The sequence below is a fragment of the Sus scrofa genome, chromosome 12 (assembly GCF_054392235.1).
Source record: "Sus scrofa isolate SSC_HxYL_T2T_F1_AM1 chromosome 12, Sscrofa_HxYL_maternal_Yorkshire_Landrace_v2.0, whole genome shotgun sequence".
Lineage (NCBI taxonomy): Eukaryota > Metazoa > Chordata > Mammalia > Artiodactyla > Suidae > Sus > Sus scrofa.
Window position 1 is genome coordinate 3,360,714 of NC_139394.1, and position 18,957 is coordinate 3,379,670.

At 55.6% G+C, this 18,957-nt stretch overlaps 1 protein-coding gene across 19 annotated transcripts in view; it reads left to right on the forward strand.

The window, feature by feature from the left end:
• USP36 (ubiquitin specific peptidase 36) overlaps positions 1-18,957 on the forward strand; it is a 39,533-nt gene that overhangs the window by 2,609 nt on the left and 17,967 nt on the right. For 6 of the 19 annotated variants that reach the window (XR_014820630.1, XR_014820631.1, XM_084983401.1 and 3 more), the window contains exons 2-10: positions 31-192; positions 2,473-2,752; positions 3,120-3,341; positions 9,098-9,262; positions 9,967-10,069; positions 13,827-13,894; positions 14,180-14,250; positions 14,817-14,899; positions 16,185-16,296. Coding sequence is in view for 17 of the 19 variants with exons in the window: in XM_084983401.1 (XP_084839527.1) it covers positions 2,482-2,752; positions 3,120-3,341; positions 9,098-9,262; positions 9,967-10,069; positions 13,827-13,894; positions 14,180-14,250; positions 14,817-14,899; positions 16,185-16,296 (1,095 nt within the window). In the remaining 2 variants the exon portion in view is untranslated. Of the gene's footprint in view, positions 1-30; positions 193-528; positions 1,107-2,472; positions 2,753-3,119; positions 3,342-9,097; positions 9,263-9,966; positions 10,070-13,826; positions 13,895-14,179; positions 14,251-14,816; positions 14,900-16,184; positions 16,297-18,957 lie in introns of those variants that run through there. The other 13 variants (XM_084983413.1, XM_084983415.1, XM_021066521.2 and 10 more) reach the window with 10 other exon arrangements.

An 18,957-nucleotide genomic window follows, 5' to 3' on the forward strand; every position in this document is an offset into this window, starting at 1 on the left:
GCCTCGTGTGATGCTCTGTTCATCCCACAGATTCTGCTACTCATTCTGGACCACATGCTTGTGGCTTTGGTGATTTAACGGGCCAAAGCCGGGGAGGACGTGGGCCTGAGGGCCCAGCACCGCACCTGCCCGTCTGGCCGAGCACCTGACCCTGTGCTGCAAGAACAGTGCACCCACGTCCCGACACCCCAGGTAAGGCCTCTTGGGCTTCTGCCTGTTGTCATCCCCCCAGGGGACTCACGTGTGGTCCAGCAGTCATGGTTCCATTGGTGAGACACTCAGAAAATTCCCCATAGCACTGGGAACTGTGTCCAGTCACATAAGACGAGGCATGATAACGTGCGAAAATAGAATGTGTACACGTAACCGGTTCCCGCGCTGTGCAGTAAGAAAAAAACGAATTGGGGAAATAACTATTAAAAAAAGAAAAGAAAATCCCCCATAGGAAACGTCTTTCATTTGTTTCATGTCAAAGAACCTGTGCTTGCTTTCAAAAAAATTAATTTCTTACATTTCTGTTTTTTACAGACGTTTTTAACAGGAAAATAAATTTCATCCACACACAGGATTAGATGCCCCGTGACCATACGTTTGGATGGTTTATTACTAAGAGGCACTGGAGGCGGTGCTTTCACTCGAGCAGAGTCCCAGCTACACCTGCCCAGTCAGGTGTCCTGGGTCAGGCCAGAGACCTCGTACCAGAGGCAGCCACCGTCCCAGTGGCAGTGAGCGGTGCAAGGGACCTGGTTTTTCTAAGCGTGACTCAGATAGTCCTTGAGCTTTGGCCCCGATGCTTGAGGGTGGTGGGAGGGAAGACAAGTGGGAGGTGCAGTGTAGCGGGCAGAGGTGACAAAGTTCTGGTTTGTCGCAGTTGCTACACGGAGGCTTGGGGAGCTCTCACCCAGGGCCTGTCTCCCCATTAACCTCACAGGCCCTCTGAGGCTATCCTGTTCCTGTTTCACGAAGCATCATCTCCAGCAGTCACCGTGAGTGTCCCTGGAGTTTATAGCTAACCGGTGACAGAATAACCTGGGCCTGTCAGGTTCCAGGGCCCAGATCTGCTGCCGCACCCCCGCGTGCTCCGCCTCCCCAAGTTCAGGTGTCTGGTGTGTGCCGTGCTGGTCCTGGTACTGTCTTGTCTCCTCTCTCACTTTCCAAAAGATAGTCTGTGATGCAGGGCTTAAGAGTCTGACTGTAGCGGCTCGCGTCGCTGGGAGAGGGAGAGTGGGTTCCTCCTGTGCGAACACCGTCCAGTAACGCAAGCCACCGGGCTAACTGAGTTTTATGGTAGCCATGTTAAAACGTAAAAAGAAGTGGGTGAAAATAATTTTTGCAGCATGGTTTATGTAACCCAATAAATGTAAAATATCATCATTGTGGCATATGAACAATCTTAAAAGGACACTTTTTTTTTTTTTTTTTAATCTTTTTAGGGCCGCACCTGCAGCATATGGAGGTTCCCAGGCTAGGGGTCAAATTGGAGCTGTAGCCACAGCCACAGCCACGCAGGATCCGAGCCACATCTGTGACCTACCCCACAGCTCATGGCAACACCAGATCCTCAACCCTCTGAACGAGACCAGAGATCGAACCTGCGTCCTCATGGATGCCAGTCAGATTCGTTTCCGCTGCGCCACGACGGGAAGTCCAGACCGTGATATTTGCATTCTCAAACGGAGTCTGTGAAATCCATGGTGTACCTTGCACTGAGCTCTTCCCGGTGGGACCAGCCTCATCTCTCCTGTTTGTTGGCCCATGAGGCTTGGGGCCTTGGTTCGGGGAGGACAGGTCTGGAGAGAGAAGTGTGCTTAGGAGTCTCCGGGCAGGTTCCTTTGTCACTTGGATGCACGTGTGGGACCGGCGTGTCTTGCTAGAACCAGTGTGTCCCTGCTTTTGAGGGAACCTGCCCTAAGCATGACACCCAGAGTAACCTGATGGGGCTCTTTGAAGAAGGGCCTGTCCTTTTAGCGCTGTTTGCAGAGGCGCTTTGTCTTTTTGTTGTTGTTGTTGCTGTTGTTGCTATTTCTTGGGCCGCTCCCGCGGCATATGGAGGTTCCCAGGCTAGGGGTTGAATCGGAGCTGTAGCCACCGGCCTACGCCAGAGCCACAGCAACGCGGGATCCGAGCCGCGTCTGCGACCTACACCACAGCTCACGGCAACGCCGGATCGTCAACCCACTGAGCAAGGGCAGGGACCGAACCCGCAACCTCATGGTTCCTAGTCGGGTTCGTTAACCACTGCGCCACGACGGGAACTCCCGCTTTGTCTTTTTGAGGGAGGGCGTGGGCGCCGCTGTGTCCGAGTGGTCAGCTCCGTCTCATGTCGGATGCATCCTCTGAGGGGTGGGCAGCCGATCCAGAGCCGCCTTTCTGGTGGGTGGCATCCGGTGACCCGGAGGGAGCAGCCAGAGGAGGAACACCTGTTCCCGGGACCTGCTCACTGTCGCTCTGTGTCCCTTCTTGCCCCCGCAGTGATGCGCCATGCCCATAGTGGACAAGCTGAAGGAAGCCCTCAAGCCGGGCCGCAGGGACTCGGCTGACGATGGGGAGCTGGGGAGGCTTCTGGCCTCCTCCGCCAAGAAGGTCCTTCTGCAGAAGCTGGAGTTCGAGCCGGCCAGCAAGAGTTTCTCCTACCAGCTGGAGTCGCTGAAAAGCAAATATGTGCTGCTGAACCCCCGGCCGGAGGGAGCCGGCTGCCCCAAGAGTGGGGGTGAGCCCCCCGGTGCGGGCAGTGGGTGCCACAGGAGTTGGGGTGAGCCACCGGCCATCAGGCAGGGTTGGGGTGCAGGGCGTGCTGGCAGAGGCCTGCTGTGGGCCGACCCCAGGAGCGGAACAGAGTGTGGGCGGTGGTGAATGCTGCGCATGGGGTCGGGAGGTCGTAGGGTCAGCCGTAGGGAGACGGGGCTGGTCCAGAAAGAGATCCGTGTCCTTAGAGCTTCAGAGCAGGGCTTGGAAACCGGGAGAAGCGGGGTGGCTCCGGGTCCCGGCTGGCTTCCTCCAGCTGCTCCTTCTCGGAACCTCGTCCCGTCCCCGAGGGGCCCTGGGCTTCAGCAGCGGGAACCCAGCACTTTGCGGGCTCGGCTGTAAGGCGGCCTCCTCTCCCCCATCCCTCCCCGCAGGTGGCGAGCTCGCATCCGACGGGGATGGGGACGGGGTCCCCGCGCCCCAGAAGGTGCTCTTCCCCGGAGAGCGGCTGTCCCTGCGCTGGGGACGCGTCTACCGCGTGGGCGCAGGGCTGCACAACCTCGGCAACACCTGCTTCCTCAACTCCACCGTGCAGTGCTTGACCTACACGCCACCCCTGGCCAACTACCTGCTCTCCAGGGAGCACACGCGGGGCTGTGAGTGAGCGCGCGGCCGGGTGGGCCGGGCTGGGCCGGGGGGCTCCTAACGGGACAGCCCTGAGTGCTCGTGGCGCCGCCGTTTTCAGCCTGGGTGGAACTCGGAGGGGAAGTTCACGGTTCGTAGTTACTGATAAATCCTACATTTTCCAATGGTGCCCGCTGCAGGATGGGCCTTGCCAGAGAACCAGGGCAGAGTAATGGTCTCTAAACTTGTCTGAACATAGTTACCTGAACAAAAAAAGGAGTTTGGAGTTCCCATTGTGGTGCAGTGGTTAACGAATCCAACTAGGAACCATGAGGTTGCGGGTTCGATCCCTGGCCTTACTCGGTTAAGGATCCGCGTTGCTGTGGCTCTGGTGTAGGCCAGTGGCAACAGCTCCGATTTGACCGCTCGCCTGGGAACCTCCATATGCTGCGGAAGCGGCCCAAGAAATCAAAAAAAAAAAAGGGGGGGGGGGTTATCTGGATCATAAAACATCCCAAGTAGAACTGGGATACGGGTGAGACGAGGAAAATGTGACTCTCACCAAAACCGAAGCAAAAGCAGAAAGGCTGACCAGCCCCTCAGCTATTACAGGACGAAATCAGGGGCCAGCATTTTCCCCATGACGGAAACGCCAGGTGGAGACGGTGTATGCGCACCTCTCCTGCAACTTGCAAGAAACGGATCATCTGAGCGCCTCACCAGCGCTTCTCGAGAGAAGAGGGTGACAGACTGCTCCCGAGCTCGTGCCGTGGGGTCCCTTAACTTGGGCAAAGCAAAATCACACAGTATAATGTGAGAAAGATAAACTATAGCCGCAGCTCGTTCACGAATATACATGTAAAAATTCTGTGAGTTCCCATCATGGCGCAGTGGTTAACGCATCCGACTAGGAACCATGAGGTGGTGGGTTTGATCCCTGGCCTTGCTCAGTGGGTTAATGATCCGTTGTTGCCATGAGCTGTGGTGTAGGCCGGCAGCTACAGCTCCGATTCGACCCCTAGCCTGGGAACCTTCATATGCTGTGGGAGTGGCCCTAGAAAAAGCAAAAAGAAGAAAAAAAAAATTCTAGATAAAATACTAGCAAATTCAATAGTCTTTTTTTTTTTTTTTTGGAAGTTCCTGGGGCCAAGTATTGAACCTGCACCACAGCAGTGACGGTGCTGTATCCTTAACCCACTGAGCCATCAGGGAACTCTAGGAGCACACCTTTTTGTTTGTTTTTTTTAGAGCCGCACACGCGGCACATGGAAGTTCCCAGGCTCTCGCTCCAGTTGGAGCTACAGCAGCTGGCCTACACCACAGCCACAGCAACGCCAAATCATAGCTGTGTCTGCAACCTACACCACAGCTCACGGCAATGCGGGATCCTTCACCCACTGAGCGAGGCCAGGGATTGAACCCGCAACCCCATGGTTCCTAGTCGGATTTGTTTCCGCTGCACCACGATAGGAACTCCTAGAGGCACACCTTTTAAAATAAGGAGGGAAGCCAGGGTGGCCATTGATAATGCTGCCAAAGCAAAGGTGTCAGAAGAGGAGGAATAATGCTTTGTTAGTTGAAAATGATATTCCTGTGTAGAAAAGCAAAAGAACCCAGAGCCAAGCTAGAAATTTGGCAATATGACTAGATAATAGCATCTGCACACAAAACATTGGTTGAATTTCTCTCCACCAGACAAGGAATTATTTAAAAAACATTTGCTCTTATAGGAGTTCCCATCATGGCTCAGTGGAAACAAATCTGACTTGGAACCATGAGGTTGTGGGTTTGATCCCTGGCTTTGCTCAGTGGGTTAAGGATGTAGTGTTGCCGTGAGCTGTGGTGTGGGTCGCAGATGCAGCTCCGATCTGGCATGGCTGTGGGTGTGGTGTAGGCTGGCGGCTACAGCTCCGATTGGACCCCTAGCCTGGGAACCTCCATATGCCTCAGGTGTGGCCCTAAAAAGAGCCCCAAAAAAGGCCTGGAGTTGAGTCAGGGAGGGAAGTGCTGACCAGTGGGGAGAACCCAGAAGAGACCCACACATGTGTGGGGGCGTGGCACTATACATCGGTTTTCATGTAGACATGTGCTTCCGACTTTAAATAAGTGGAATTTAAAGAAGCCCCAGGAGTTCCCGTCGTGGCGCAGTGGTTAACGAATCCGACTAGGAACCATGAGGTTGCGGGCTCAGTCCCTGCCCTTGCTCAGTGGGTTAAGGATCCGGCGTTGCCGTGAGCTGTGGTGTAGGTCATAGACGCGGCTCGGATCTTGTGCTGCTGTGGCTCTGGCGTAGGCCAGCCGCTACAGCTCCGATTGGACTCCTAGCCTGGGAACCTCCATATGCCGCGGGAGCGGCCCAAGAAATGGCAAAAAAAGACAAAAAAATAAAAAAAATTAAAAAGTCCAAACAACCTAGGCTTTAGGGAGTTCTTTTGTGGCACAGCAGTTTAAGCATCCTGTGTTGTCACTGCAGTGGCTTGGGTCTCTGCTGTGCTGTGGGTTTGATCCGTGGCCCGGGAACTTCAAAAAACTAGGGTTTACATGTGGGTAAAAAGAGACAGAATCCTCACTTCACAGCACACACCAACAAATGGGTTTAGCAAAAGTCAAAACAATGCTTTCGTAACAGATGTGAGCAAATAACTTTCTGACCTCGGGTTGGGCGATTTCCTTAGACAAGACGCAAGAAGCACTAACTATTAAAGAAAAAAGTGGATAAATTCGCTTTGGGAGGGAGGGTTAATGTAGGTGGGAGTGAGTAACAGCTGTCCTTGTGACCCGGCCCAGCTGAACTGTGGCATTTGGTGGCCAGGGCATGAGTTGGAGCAGCTCCCCCCCATGCCCGGGTGGGGGCCGTGCCAGTGTCTCCCTGTGCAATGTCAGCCTTAATTTCCTAGCATCTTTAGAGTAAGGCATGTTAGGAGAAGTTTTAGAGTTTTTCACTCCCTGGCACCTGACCAGATCCCCAAGTGACCCCTCCGTGTGCTGGGCTGGCCTCTCTTCCACCTCGAATTCGCTGTTTGAAGGTTCTCAAGGATCCGGGGGAGTATGGTGCAACTGGGGGGTGTCACAGAGCCCAGTCCTGCCGCGTGCCTGGACCGCTTCTGCACCAGATCTGTCCAGAAAACAAACAGAAAACATCCAAGAGGATTAAAGCCCATCTTTTCGTGCAGTGCTCCCGTGTTCAAGTAGCAGTGTCCCAAAGTCGTCGATACGACCCTTGTGCTACATTCGTCTAATTACCTGAAGAAAGTGTCCTTGTGCTACTTAAACTAATCCTGTGTGTTGCCAGGGATTTGGGGAATCCTGTTGCAGATATTTCTGGCTTAAGCTGTTCCTTGCCCTATTTAAGAGTCATGATTTCTCAGGCTAACAGTCTCAGCATTTTACGTAATAATTAGAGGCTTAATTTCCACACAGCTTTCATAGTGACATCTTAATATGAGTTAGATTTTTTTTTTTCTTTTTTTTCTTTTCTTTTTTTTTTTTTTTAGGACCACTCCCTCGGCATATGGAGGTTTCCAGGCTAGGGGTTGAATCGGAGCTGCACCTGCTGGCCTACACCACAGCCACCGCAACGTGGGATCCCAGCCGAGTCTGCGACCTACACCCCGGCTCACGGCAACGCCGGATCCTTAACCTACTCAGCGAGGCCAGGCACTGAACCCAAGTCCTCATGGATCCTGGTCGGGTTCGTTAACCGTTGAGCCACGATGGGACCTCTGAATGAAATGTTCTAAGTGGGAGTTTCTGGAGTTCCCGATGTGGCTCAGCAGTAACGAACCCAACTAATATCCCTGAGGTCTGGGGTTCAATCCCTGGCCTCGCTCAGTGGGTAAAGGGTCTGGTGGGGCCGTGAGCTGTGGTGTAGGTCGCAGACTTGGCGCAAATCTGCTGTTGCTGCGGCTGTGCTGTAGGCCGGCAGCTATAGCTCCGATTAGACCCCTAGCCCGGGAACCTCCACGTGCTGCGGGTGTGGCCCTAAAGGCAAAAAAAAGGGAGTTTTTTTGTTTGACATTTGTTTTTTTGTTTTTGTTTTTTTTTTGGTCTGTCGTTTTTGCTACTTCTTTGGGCCGCTCCCGCGGCATATGGAGGTTCCCAGGCTAGGGGTCCAATCAGAGCTGTAGCCACCGGCCTACGCCAGAGCCACAGCAACGCAGGATCTGAGCCTCGTCTGCGACCTACACCACAGCTCACGGCAACGCCAGATCGTTAACCCACTGAGCAAGGGCAGGGACCGAACCCGCAACCTCATGGTTCCTAGTCGGATTCGTTAACCACTGCGCCACGACAGGAACTCCGGTTTGACATTTGTTAAGGGTTATGTTTGTTATCTTAAATAAATAGCATTAGTTTTTTGCTTAAGTTCGGCCCCCTCCACAGTTACTGTCATTTAAAAACCAACAGTAATGACTGGATATGGGACGAGTTGAGAAACCTCTGCTCACCTGAAAATTGAAAGCTGAGCAGCGTTACGCAGCAGCCGTCACTGCCATCATCTCCGGAGCTTTGTCAAGCTGAAGCCCTGTCTCCATTCACAACTGACTCTTAGAGTTCTTTTTTTTTTTTTTTTTTTTTTTTGCCTTTCGTCTTTTTAGGGCCGCACCCGCGGCATATGGAGGGTCCCAGGCTAGGGTTCGAATCGGAGCTGTACCTGCCAACCTCCACCACAGCCACAGCCATGCCAGATCCTTAACCCACAGAGCGAGACCAGGGATCAAACCCACATCCTCGTGCATATTAGTTGGGCTCATTACCAGTGAGCCACAATGGGAACTCCTCATTTTTTATTCTGAGATAGGTCTAAGTTCCTGGGTGATGGCAGGTGTCGAGGGGAGGCTGATGGGTTGGTGCTGAATTTGGGGTGTGAGCTGGGTCTCTTTGGGAAGGCAGTGCCGCTGTATATGAGCCCACAGCATCTTGGACCTGGACGTGTCCCTTGCAGCTGTGGGCCATAGAGGAACTCCCACACAGGGAGGCGGTAGCTGGCCGTCCGCCGGGGCATTGGCGGCAGCAGGGAAAGGCACCTGTGAGCAGGGAGCCGTGTGCATGGACTGTGACCTGGAGCACAGATTAAAGAGCAGGAAGTGAGCTTAAACACACGGCTGCGGCATCCTCGTGCCTGCCACGTGTGTGATACAGTCAGTACGGGAGTGGAACAGCAGCCACCCAGTCGGGGAGCGTGGTTACTGCTGCCAGAGGGTGCGGGGTGCGGAGGAGGGGGTTGTGAGAGGTTGGGGGGAGTTCAGCTGTCACGCGGTACTTAAAGATCGCCTAATGTGGGGTGTAGTCGTTGCTCTCCTCTCTGTGTGTGAGGCAGTTCATGGCAGTAGGTAAAGGTTGAAATTGGCGCTGTCGCCCTAATGCCTGGGGAGACAGTTTACCTGGGGTGTGGGGTGGGGCGAGGTGGCCTCTGGTCTGTGTGGATGGTCCTGGTGTCCTGGGGTGGCCAAGCTGCAGAGCTGGGGGCGGGGGTGGCTCCCCAGAGCTGGCTGAGCCTGGTGTCTCCTGGGAGCAGCAGGGCAGAGGTCCCCCCTCTGGAGACAGACGAAGGAGGTGTCGGAAAGCCTGAGTTCTCCAGGCTGTTGATCAGGAGCTACAGCTTGGCGGCCCGAGGAAGCGTTGTTCTCGCCTGCATTTGGGAACAGACTTCTTGGGCTGCGTGGCGGCCGCGCGCCCTCCCTGGGGCTGCAGGCTCAGGGGTCGGCCCGGGCTGCACAGCCCTCTCTGTGGGGTGGGGGCGTGTTGTCTGCATGTCCTCACCAGGACCCCGTGTCGCTGCCCGCAGGTCACCAGGGCAGCTTCTGCATGTCCTCACCAGGACCCCTGTCACTGCCCGCAGGTCACCAGGGCAGCTTCTGCATGCTGTGCGTGATGCAGAACCACATCGTCCAGGCCTTCGCCAACAGCGGCAACGCCATCAAGCCCGTGTCCTTCATCCGGGACCTGAGGAGTAAGAGCGGCCGCCTGCCCCGGGGGCCGGGGAGGGGGGCACCGAGAGGCGGGTGCTCAGAGCCCCAGCTACGTGTCCCAGCATCTCGGTGCACAGGCCACAGCAGACCAGAGCCCGTCCTGGGGCTGGACATGGGGCGGCCCACGCAGGGTGGTGGAGACCCCCACTGGCAGGTGCCGCTGGGCGGAGGCCGTGTGTTTTGGGCAGGTGGTGGAGCAGGAACGAGGGCAGGAGGTGAGAAGTGGGTAAGGGTGGGCGGCCAGGCCTTTTCTCAAAGCCAGAGGACCCCGTGTCCATGGGCCACGAAGGTCAGATTTCCTTTGCTCTGGCCGAAAAGCTGGGCCCGTTGGGTTTTGAAGTCTGTAGCTTGCCTTGCGATGCGATGGTGATGCCCCACCGTGGTCCGTGGTGCTCCTGGGAAAGCAGCTGCATCGTCAGTGGGGGGCCCGTCCTCCTCGGCGCTCGGAGTGGGAGGCGTCCGTGCTTCCTGTTACGCGCGGGGGCTTCCAGGCCCGGGTCTCACTGAGGTCACTGCTGTGAGGCCTGGCGGGACCGCGGGGCGTCAGGCGGGGCTCCTTTTGCTTCACTCGCCCTCTAGTCCTGGGCCCCCTCGCCCTTGGCGGGGAGACCGACGGCAGTGGGACGTGGAGGCGAAGGCGAGAGCCCTTCCCTGCCGGCCTGAGGCTTCTTCCTTCCCTCCTTAGAGATCGCCCGGCATTTCCGCTTTGGGAACCAGGAGGACGCGCACGAGTTTCTGCGCTACACCATCGATGCCATGCAGAAGGCCTGCCTGAGCGGCTGTGCCAAGTACGTGCCCCCCTTCCCCCCACCCGCGTGCGGCTGCCCTCAGGCGGGCACGTGGCCCCATCGCCGCCGGCTCAGCCGCTCATGGAGGGAAGTGCTTTGCTCAATCTCTTCGAGGGCCTTCTGCTGCCAGCGGGGACTTTTCCTGTCTCTCACAAAGCTCGTCGTTATCTTTGTGCCAAGGGCGGGGTGATAGGAATTCCGTCTTTCTGGAGGAACCTGAAGCCCGCAGGAAAGCTGGGGGGCAGAAGAGGGCGGGCTTCAGCCGCCTCCCCGACTCCTCTCACGGCCTCTCTCTGCAGAGGCGGCCGTGGCGGGATGTACACGACATTTCTGCGGTCCTCGAGAGCTGGAGGCTTTAGCGTTAGGGTGTCCTTCTTTGTCACATCTGATGCCGTTTGGTTTGAAAACGCTGCTGTGCCCGTGGAGCATGAGCCCCGCTTCCCAAAGCTTCCCGTCAGCCCCTTCCTCCTGTGTCTCTCACGCCCGGTCCCTTTGAGGTGGCTGCTTTGCAAGACTGTTAAAAAACTGCTTCTTGGAGTTCCCGTCGTGGCGCAGTGGTTAACGAATCCGACTAGGAACCATGAGGTTGCGGGTTTGGTCCCTGCCCTTGCTCAGTGGGTTAACGATCTGGCATTGCCGTGAGCTGTGGTATAAGCTGCAGACGCGGCTTGGATCCTGTGTTGCTGTGGCCCTAGCATAGGCTGGTGGCTACAGCTCCGATTAGACCCCTGGCCTGGGAACCTCCATATGCCGCGGGAGCGGCCCAAGAAATGCCAAAGAGACAAAAAAAAAAAAAAAAACTGCTTCTTTTACCCTTAAGTCCAGCTCCTTCATCTTTTATTGTTGGGATTGAAGTGTGGTCGGTCAGATTTTATTGTTATCATTACTATTTTTTTTGTTGTTGTTGTTGTTGTTGTTGTTGCTGTTTCTTGGGCCGCTCCCGCGGCATATGGAGGTTCCCAGGCTAGGGGTTGAATCGGAGCTGTAGCCACCGGCCTACGCCAGAGCCACAGCAATGCGGGATCCGAGCCGCGTCTGCAACCTACACCACAGCTCACGGCAACCCACTGAGCAAGGGCAGGGACCAAACCCGCAACCTCATGGCTCCTAGTCGGATTCGTTAACCACTGTGCCACGACAGGAACTCCTCATTACTATTTTTTAATGGCCACCCCCATGGCATCTGGAAGTTCCTGGGCCAGGGATTGAATCTGAGCCCTAGCTGTGACCTACACCACAGCTGCAGCCACACCAGATCCCTAACCCACTGTGCCAGGTCAGGGATCAAACCCACATTGCCACAGAGACACCCCCGGATCCTTAACCCATTGCATGGCAGGAACGCCCAGATTGTATCATTATTAGCTGGGCCGTCTTCACTGTGCCTGTCTCTCTGTCGGGTGTCTTTCTGCTTGTTCATTTTTAAACTTTCTTTTGGAATTCAGGAAGACCTGTGTCTTTGTTCCAGTGACAGCTCGGCCCTGTCCCCTGGTGCCCTGCTCCTCTTTTGGGGACTTTGGTTGCCGGCTGTTAATGTGTCCTTCACTGCCCTCTCCTCCCTCCTGCCCAAGTCCTAGTGCGTGAGGAGCACATCAGACTTAATATCCTCCTCCCACATTCGTCCCCACCTTTGCCGCTTCAGTCTTAACTCCCAGTTAAGGAGTTCCCTGGTCGCCTAGGGGTTAAGGGTTTGGCATTGTCACTGCTGTGGCCCTGTTGGATGCCTGGCCCAGGAACCTCCGTATACCATGGGTGCAGCCCCAAATAAAAATAAATAAACAGGGAATTCCTGCTGTGGCTCAGTGGAAAGGAACCCGACTCATATCCATGGGGATATGGGTTCGATCCCTGGCCTCACTCTGGGGTTAAGGATCTGGCGTTGCTGTGAGCTGTGGTGTAGGTCTCAGACGGGGCTCAGATTTGGTGTGGCTGCGACCGGTGGCCACAGCTCTGATTTCAACCCCTGTCCTGGGAACTTCCATATGCCATGGGCATGGCCCCCAAAAGACGAAAATAAATAAATGTGAATACGTGCATATGCAGGGACCCCAGACCACCCAGGCTGAGATGCAGGGTCTGGAAGCCTAGGGCTGGTCCCACTCTCCAAGTCGTTTGGTCTTTATTTTCTTTGGAGTCTGGCAGTTTCACAGCCATGTTCTGGAGCTGAGCATCATGGCCAGTTTTCCCAGATAGCAGGGACTGGACCAGTGGGAGCTGGAGGCTGACTGACCCTGGACGCTTGGACAGGAAAATGTCCCTACGTGTCTGCCTTCAGCACCATCGCTTCTGGATCAGCCCTGTTCTAGGTGTCACGGTGTAAAGATCTGTGGAATAACTTAGACCTGGTGAATCGGGGTGCCACCCCCCAGGTGGGCTGTCTCCTTTGTGACTGTGCAGGGTCACCACCACGGCCTGGGAAAGCGGTCCGCCTTTGCGCTGCTGGGAAGGGCCTCTGCCCCAGGGAGCGCGCTGGCGTTGCTTTGTCTTAATTCCTGGGAATGTTTTTTGGTTCCTGGTTTGCACATTTGATGGTTTCTGTTTCCAGGGGCCTGGTGTTGGGGTCTGGGGTCTCAGCCAACCCCTCCCCGCGGTCCCCATGCTCTCGCCGCTTCCCGAGCCCCTCCCATGGGCACCTCCAAGTTCAGTTCTGAGTTCAGGGACTTTTCTCTCCTGTTGGTCACTTTCTCTTGGTTTTAAGGCCTCCTGTTCCCAGTGGGCGTCCACCTCTCTGACTGATTTTTTTTGGGTCTCAGTTCAGCCTCTCTGGCTTCCTGCTGCTCCCAGGGGCTGCCCCTCACCAGTTTTTACTGGCAGCGCCTGGCTTTCCTTTACCCGGGGATCTGGAGGTCAGCTCGCTCTTGCCTCGGGCGCCCCCTTCAGGCCGCACAGTGGAGCACAGGCTGATGGGGCGGCTTTTCCTGCAGGGGCACGAGGGGTTCCTGCCTCGCTATCTTTACGTTTCTTGTTCAGGACCCTCGTTTTCCCCTTTGGTCTCCTGCCCTGCACCCCTGGTGACTGAGGAGGCGGGGGGGGCTCAGGGGCAGGAGGCAGAGAGTGGGCGGGCGGGTGGAGGAGGTGCTCGTCGGGCAAGTGTGCAGTGGTGCGCCCGCCGAGAGACCAGGAGGTCAGCTGCCTTTGTGTCCCGGAGGCTTTGGACAGTCTCAGAGGAGCGAGTCTGAGCCAGATTCAGTGCATTGCAAACGAAACCAGGAGCAGAGGCTAGATGTAGAGCGTTTTTTCCAGAATCTTCCTCACATGAGTAGCCGCAGCTGCAGGCGCAGTAGGACTCTTTAGTGGCTCTGGGGCTGGGGGATTGAATCCAGGTCTGCCTGACCCCAGGCTGTCTTGCTGAGAGAGTTCAAGGGTGGGGCTGTTCCTGCTTGCCCTCCTGCTCTCCCCAGATAGACAGCGTGTACGTGCACCCTCCGGAAGGAGCGGGGTGCTGGCAGGACGAGGGGCTTGTGGGGGCGCATCTGTTCGTTGAGACGAGGTGACGCACAGGTCCTTTCTGTGCTGTCAGAGGTGAGGCTGTCTCCCGCGGGGGCAGGAGGGTGTCAAAGGCCCAAGGCGGCCTCTGGGGAGCGGGCCACGTGGGTGAGAACACAACGGGAGACCTGTGGCTGGAGCTGCTGCTGAGCGGGTGGGACTCGGTGGTGTGGCCGCCTTGCCCAGCCTCACACTGAGCAGGTGACAAGATGGGGGCTGGCAGGGTGCCGGCGGCCTGCCCTCCTCCTGACGGGTTGCGGGCTTTCTCCAGGTTGGATCGTCAGACGCAGGCTACAACTTTGGTCCATCAGATCTTTGGAGGCTATCTCAGATCGCGGGGTAAGTGGGGGACCTTCTCTGCCCCTTCTGGCCGGGGACTCAAGTATTAACCGGAAATGCCCAGCTCGACCCACCGGGCCCCGGAGGCCTGCAGCCTGGTCTGCGTGCTGCAGCCCTGCCCGCTGCTTTGCTGGGGGTCTTGTTCCCGGGAGGGGTTCCCCGAGCAAAGCTGCCGGCCAGGCTGGGAAGTGGTCTGCCCTCCTCCCCTCTTGAGCTCTCTCCATCCCCGGGGTGGGGCTGGGGGGCCCCTCTGCACCCGCCCACCACCGCCTTGTTCCCCCGCAGTGAAGTGCTCCGTGTGCAAGAGCGTCTCGGACACCTACGACCCCTACTTGGATGTGGCCCTGGAGATCCGGGTACAGACCCCGCCCTGCTCTTCCCGTTGCACTGGGACAGGGAGGGAGAGGGCAGGACCCGATAAAGCGTGTTATCCAGAAGGTCAGGAAGGAGCCTCAGAGTCCTGCTGCCTCAACGTAGCCGTCATGTTGCATATTTCCTTCCAGCCTCTTCCCTCTGTGTGTTCCTTTTTTTAAAAGAGGGAAAAGCGCAGCTTTGTGCTCTGAAGTGTGACCAGGAACAGCTCTGAGTGCAGGGTTTGAGAAGGAGCCTGAGCGAGCTGGGGCAGCTCTCTGGTGATGCCGCGTGTCCGGGCCCGGTGCTCCCGTCTCAGCGCGCTCTGAGCCGGATGCTTAGCTGGGACCTGACCTGCTGTGGCCTTGAGACCCCGCGGGGCTCAGCCTCGTCCGCAGAGCAGAGTGACGGCCCGGCTCCCGTTCCCCTTCGATGTTCTGACTCCCAGAAGGTGGCGGCCAGCAGTGCTGGGATTTGCTGCCTCAGCCCGAAAAAGGCCTTCCATGTGGCATTTCTGGAGTCAGCCCTTTTCTTCTGCTGTGTATTCCCTGTTTCTGTCCTTCTGTCGCAGCAAGCCGCGAACATCGTGCGTGCTCTGGAGCTGTTCGTGAAACCAGATGTCCTGAGTGGCGAGAACGCCTACATGTGCGCAAAGTAAGTTTCATCTTGCTCGTGGCAAGAAGATCGAGCTGTCCCGAATGACAGAATATGTCACCTAACCTGGCGTCCCCTCCCTCCCTCTTGCCCTTGGAGGTGACCACTGTCCCCCTTCTTGAAGGGCGTCGATGTGGCTTAAAACTAGAGCCCTCGACACAACGAATGAAGGGCTCTAGCCGTGGCCGTCCTGGCAGATGCTGCACGGCGCTTGCTCCGCGCTGGTCCCCGTGTTCTGTGCCTCTCGTGCCCTCGCGTGTGAAGCAGGGACTGTGCTCACCCCATTGCACGGGAGGAGGAAACCGAGGCGCGCCAGGGGCCGCCTGGGTGTGGCGTCCGCTCCTGCGTGAGCGCGCTCCGCGGCGTCTCTGTCCGCCTGGGGCCGTCACCGGGAGTTTTTCCATCTCAGCGGACGTGACCCTGACCTGCCTTTGCGGGCTGCGCAGTCTCCGTGTGTGGGCGTTTCACTTCATAGCCGTGGCGCTGAAAAGCGGCGAGGGCCAGAGACGGCTTCCTCCGCTGTGCGCTTCAGGTTTAGGGTTTAGGATACTGTGCGTAAAGCTTGCTTTTTACGCCCTCAGCTCGCCTCCCGTAGCTCTAGAAGCTCTTCACCTTTGCCTGGATCGTCTCCCCTTTCATTTCCTTGTCTCCTGGCTCTGCTTTCAGTGATTTCCTGCCGGCCTGTTTATCGCTCAGTCCCATCTGCCTGAATTTGCTTTTCCTGCTTTAGCCCAAAGTTCCTCATCTGCTCATCTCATTCAGCCCCCCGGGGGGAAAGCGCTTCGTTTTTGCTTTCGAATCTCCACCTTTCTCCAGGGCTTGTTGCCCTGGCACAGCCTTCCTTCCCCGAGGTGGTGTCAATTGCCTTGTTACGGCTGCAAAGGGTGCACAGTTCATTTGAGAAGACCCCTGGAGTTCCCGTTGTGGCACAGCGGAGGCAAATCTGACTAGGAACCATGAGGTTGCGGGTTCAGTCCCTGGCCTCGCTCAGTGGGTTAAGGATCTGGCGTTGCCATGAGTTGGGGTGTAGGTCGCAGACGTAGCTCAGATCTGGCATGGCTGTGGCTCTGGCGTAGGCCAGTGGCTGCAGCTCTGATTGGACCCCTAGCCTGAGAACCTCCATATGCTGCAGGTGCGGCCCTAAAATAAGACCAAAAAAGAAAGGGGAAAAAAAAAGGACCCCTTATGAAAGAGCGGTTGTTCCTGATGTTGCGACCTTAACCCAGCATGGGGACAACACCCGTGAGAGCCTCAGCTGACAGCTCCCCTGTCCCCTTCCTCGCAGATGCAAGAAGAAGGTTCCAGCCAGCAAGCGCTTCACCATCCACAGGACCTCCAACGTCCTGACGCTCTCGCTCAAGCGCTTTGCCAACTTCAGCGGGGGCAAGATCACCAAGGTGAGCGCTGGCAGCCGCGCCTGCGCCAGGCTGCCTGGGAGCCGCTTGGTTAAGATGGAGGCAGGTGACGTGCGGCCACGATGGAGAGCAGAAGGGAGGGTCCTTGAAACCCTGAAATAGAGCTGCTGTGCGATCCAGCAGCCCCACTCCTGGGTGCGTGTCTGGAGAAAACTCGTTAAAAACAGATCCACGCACCCTGGTGTTCACAGCAGCACTGTTTACAGAAGTCAGGACGCGGGAGCCGCCTGAATGCCCGTGACAGAGGAACGGAGAAGGCGGACGCGGTGTGTGTCCACACACAGTGGGGTGTTGCTTAGCTCTGCGAGGGAATGAATGAACGCCATTTGTAGCAACTCGGATAGACCTAGAGACGGTCATTCTGAGTAAGTCAGACAAAGGCAGGTGTCAAGATAGCACTTATTTGTGGACTCTAAATAGTTACAGATGAACTTAGTTATCTTTTTTTTGGTCTTTTCTGGGCCGCACCTGCGCCATATGGAGATTTCCAGGCTAGGGGTCCAATCGGAGCTGTAGCTGCCGGCCTACCCCACAGCCACAGCAACACCAGATCCGAGCCGTGTCTGCGACCTACACCACAGCTCACGGCAACACCGGATCCTTAACCACTGAGCAAGGCCGGGGATTGAACCTGTTCGTTACCACTGAGCCATGAGAGGAACTCCCAAATGAACTTATTTAAAGAACAGAGTAGACTCACAGACATAGAAAACGAATGTATGATTACCAAAGGGGAGCAGAGAGAGAAGTTCGAGGCTTGGGGTTAGCAAACTACTGTATGTAGATAAGGAACCAGGAGCTGCTAATACAGCACAGGGAACCATGCTCAGTATCCTGTAATAACCTATAATGGAAAAGAATCTGCAAACAAATGTATACGTAACTTAATCACTTTGCTGTATGCTCGAAACTAGCACAACATTGAAAATCAACTGTAGGAGTTCCCATCGTGGCTCAGTGGTTAACGAATCCGACCAGGAACCATGAGGTTCCAGGTTCAATCCCTGGGCTTGCTCATTGGGTTAAGGATCCGGCGTTGCCGTAAGCTGTGGTGTAGATCAAAGATGCGGCTCCATATGCTGTGGGAGCAGCCCTAGAAAGGCAAAAAAAAAAAAAAAAATCAACTGTAGTTTAATTTATTTGGCTGCACCTGTGGCATGCAAAAATTCCTGGGCCAGGGATTGAGTCTGAGCCACAGCAGTAACAATGCTGGATCCTCAACCCACTAGGCTGCCAGGGAACTCCCTATAATTCAATTTAAATTTTTTTTTATTATTATTTTTTGGTCATACTTGTGACCTGTGGAAGTTCCTGGGCCAGGTATCAAACGCACACTGTAGTTGTGGCAGTGCCACAACCACCAAATCCTTAACCTGCTGCCCTATGAGAGAACATCCTGCAGCCCAAGTTGTTTTTCTTTTTTTTTGGCCACTCCACAGCATATGGAAGTTCCTGGCCAGGGATCAGATCGGAGGCACAGTTGCAGCTTAGACTGCATCTGCCACAGCGCTGCATCGTTTAACCCACTGTGCTGGGTTGGGGATCAAACTTGCGTCCTGGCACTGCAGAGATGTTGCCGATCCCATTGTGCCACAATAAGAACTGGCTATTTTTTATTTTTTATGTTTTTTTGTCTTTTTGCCTTTTCTTGAGCTGCTCCCGTGGCATATGGAGGTTCCCAGGCTAGGGGTCGAATCAGAGCTCTAGCCGCCAGCCTCCACTAGAGCCACAGCCACGCGAGATCTGAGCCGCATCTGTGACCTACACCACAGCTCACGGCAACGCCAGATCCTTAACCCACTGAGCAAGGCCAGGGATTGAACCCGCAACCTCATGGTTCCTAGTCGGATTTGTTATCCACTGTGCCACAACAGGAACTCCCCACATGGCAATTTAATAGAAGATGCTTTGCTTCCTAAGAGCCTGTTGATCTGCTCTCAGTTGTCAGTGGCAGGGACCTTGCTTGGGTTGGCACTTCCCAAACTGGTGTCTGCAGACAGCAGTGTGGTACTTGGAAAGAAGATGTGCTGTATTGCACTGAGCTGGGAAACACCAAGCCAAAGTTACATAGCTTTGTTTTGGTTTTTGGAGCATGGGAAGGTTCTGGGATCAAGCATGTGCCACAGCAGTGACAATGCTGGATCCTTAACCACTAGGCCATTAGGGAGCTCCTAAATAGTTCTTTTTTTTTTTTTTTTTTTTTCATTTTAAGGCCTCACCTGAGACATGTGGATGTTCCCAGGCCAGGGGTCAGATTGGAGCTACAGTTGCAGGCCTACACCGCAATGCTGGATTCAAGCCGAATCTGAGACCTATGCTGCAGCTTGTGGCAATGCCAGATCCTTTTCCACTGAGTGAGGCCGGGGATCAAACCTTCATCCTCATGGAGACTGTGTCAGGTTCTTAACCTGCTGAGCCACAACAGGAACTCCCAGTAATTCTTTTTACTTGCAGACCTTCTCAGAGCCTTTATTAAGCTGCCTTGCATTTTGAATCTCGAAGGGGAATTTGTTATGAAGAATTTTCTCAACTTAGGTGTTGTGGGAATCATTCATTCCTCACATTGCACCATACCGTGTGAGGTGCTGGGACACCAGTGGGAGTTCATCACTGGTGACAGGTCACCATGCTGCTGCCCTGAGG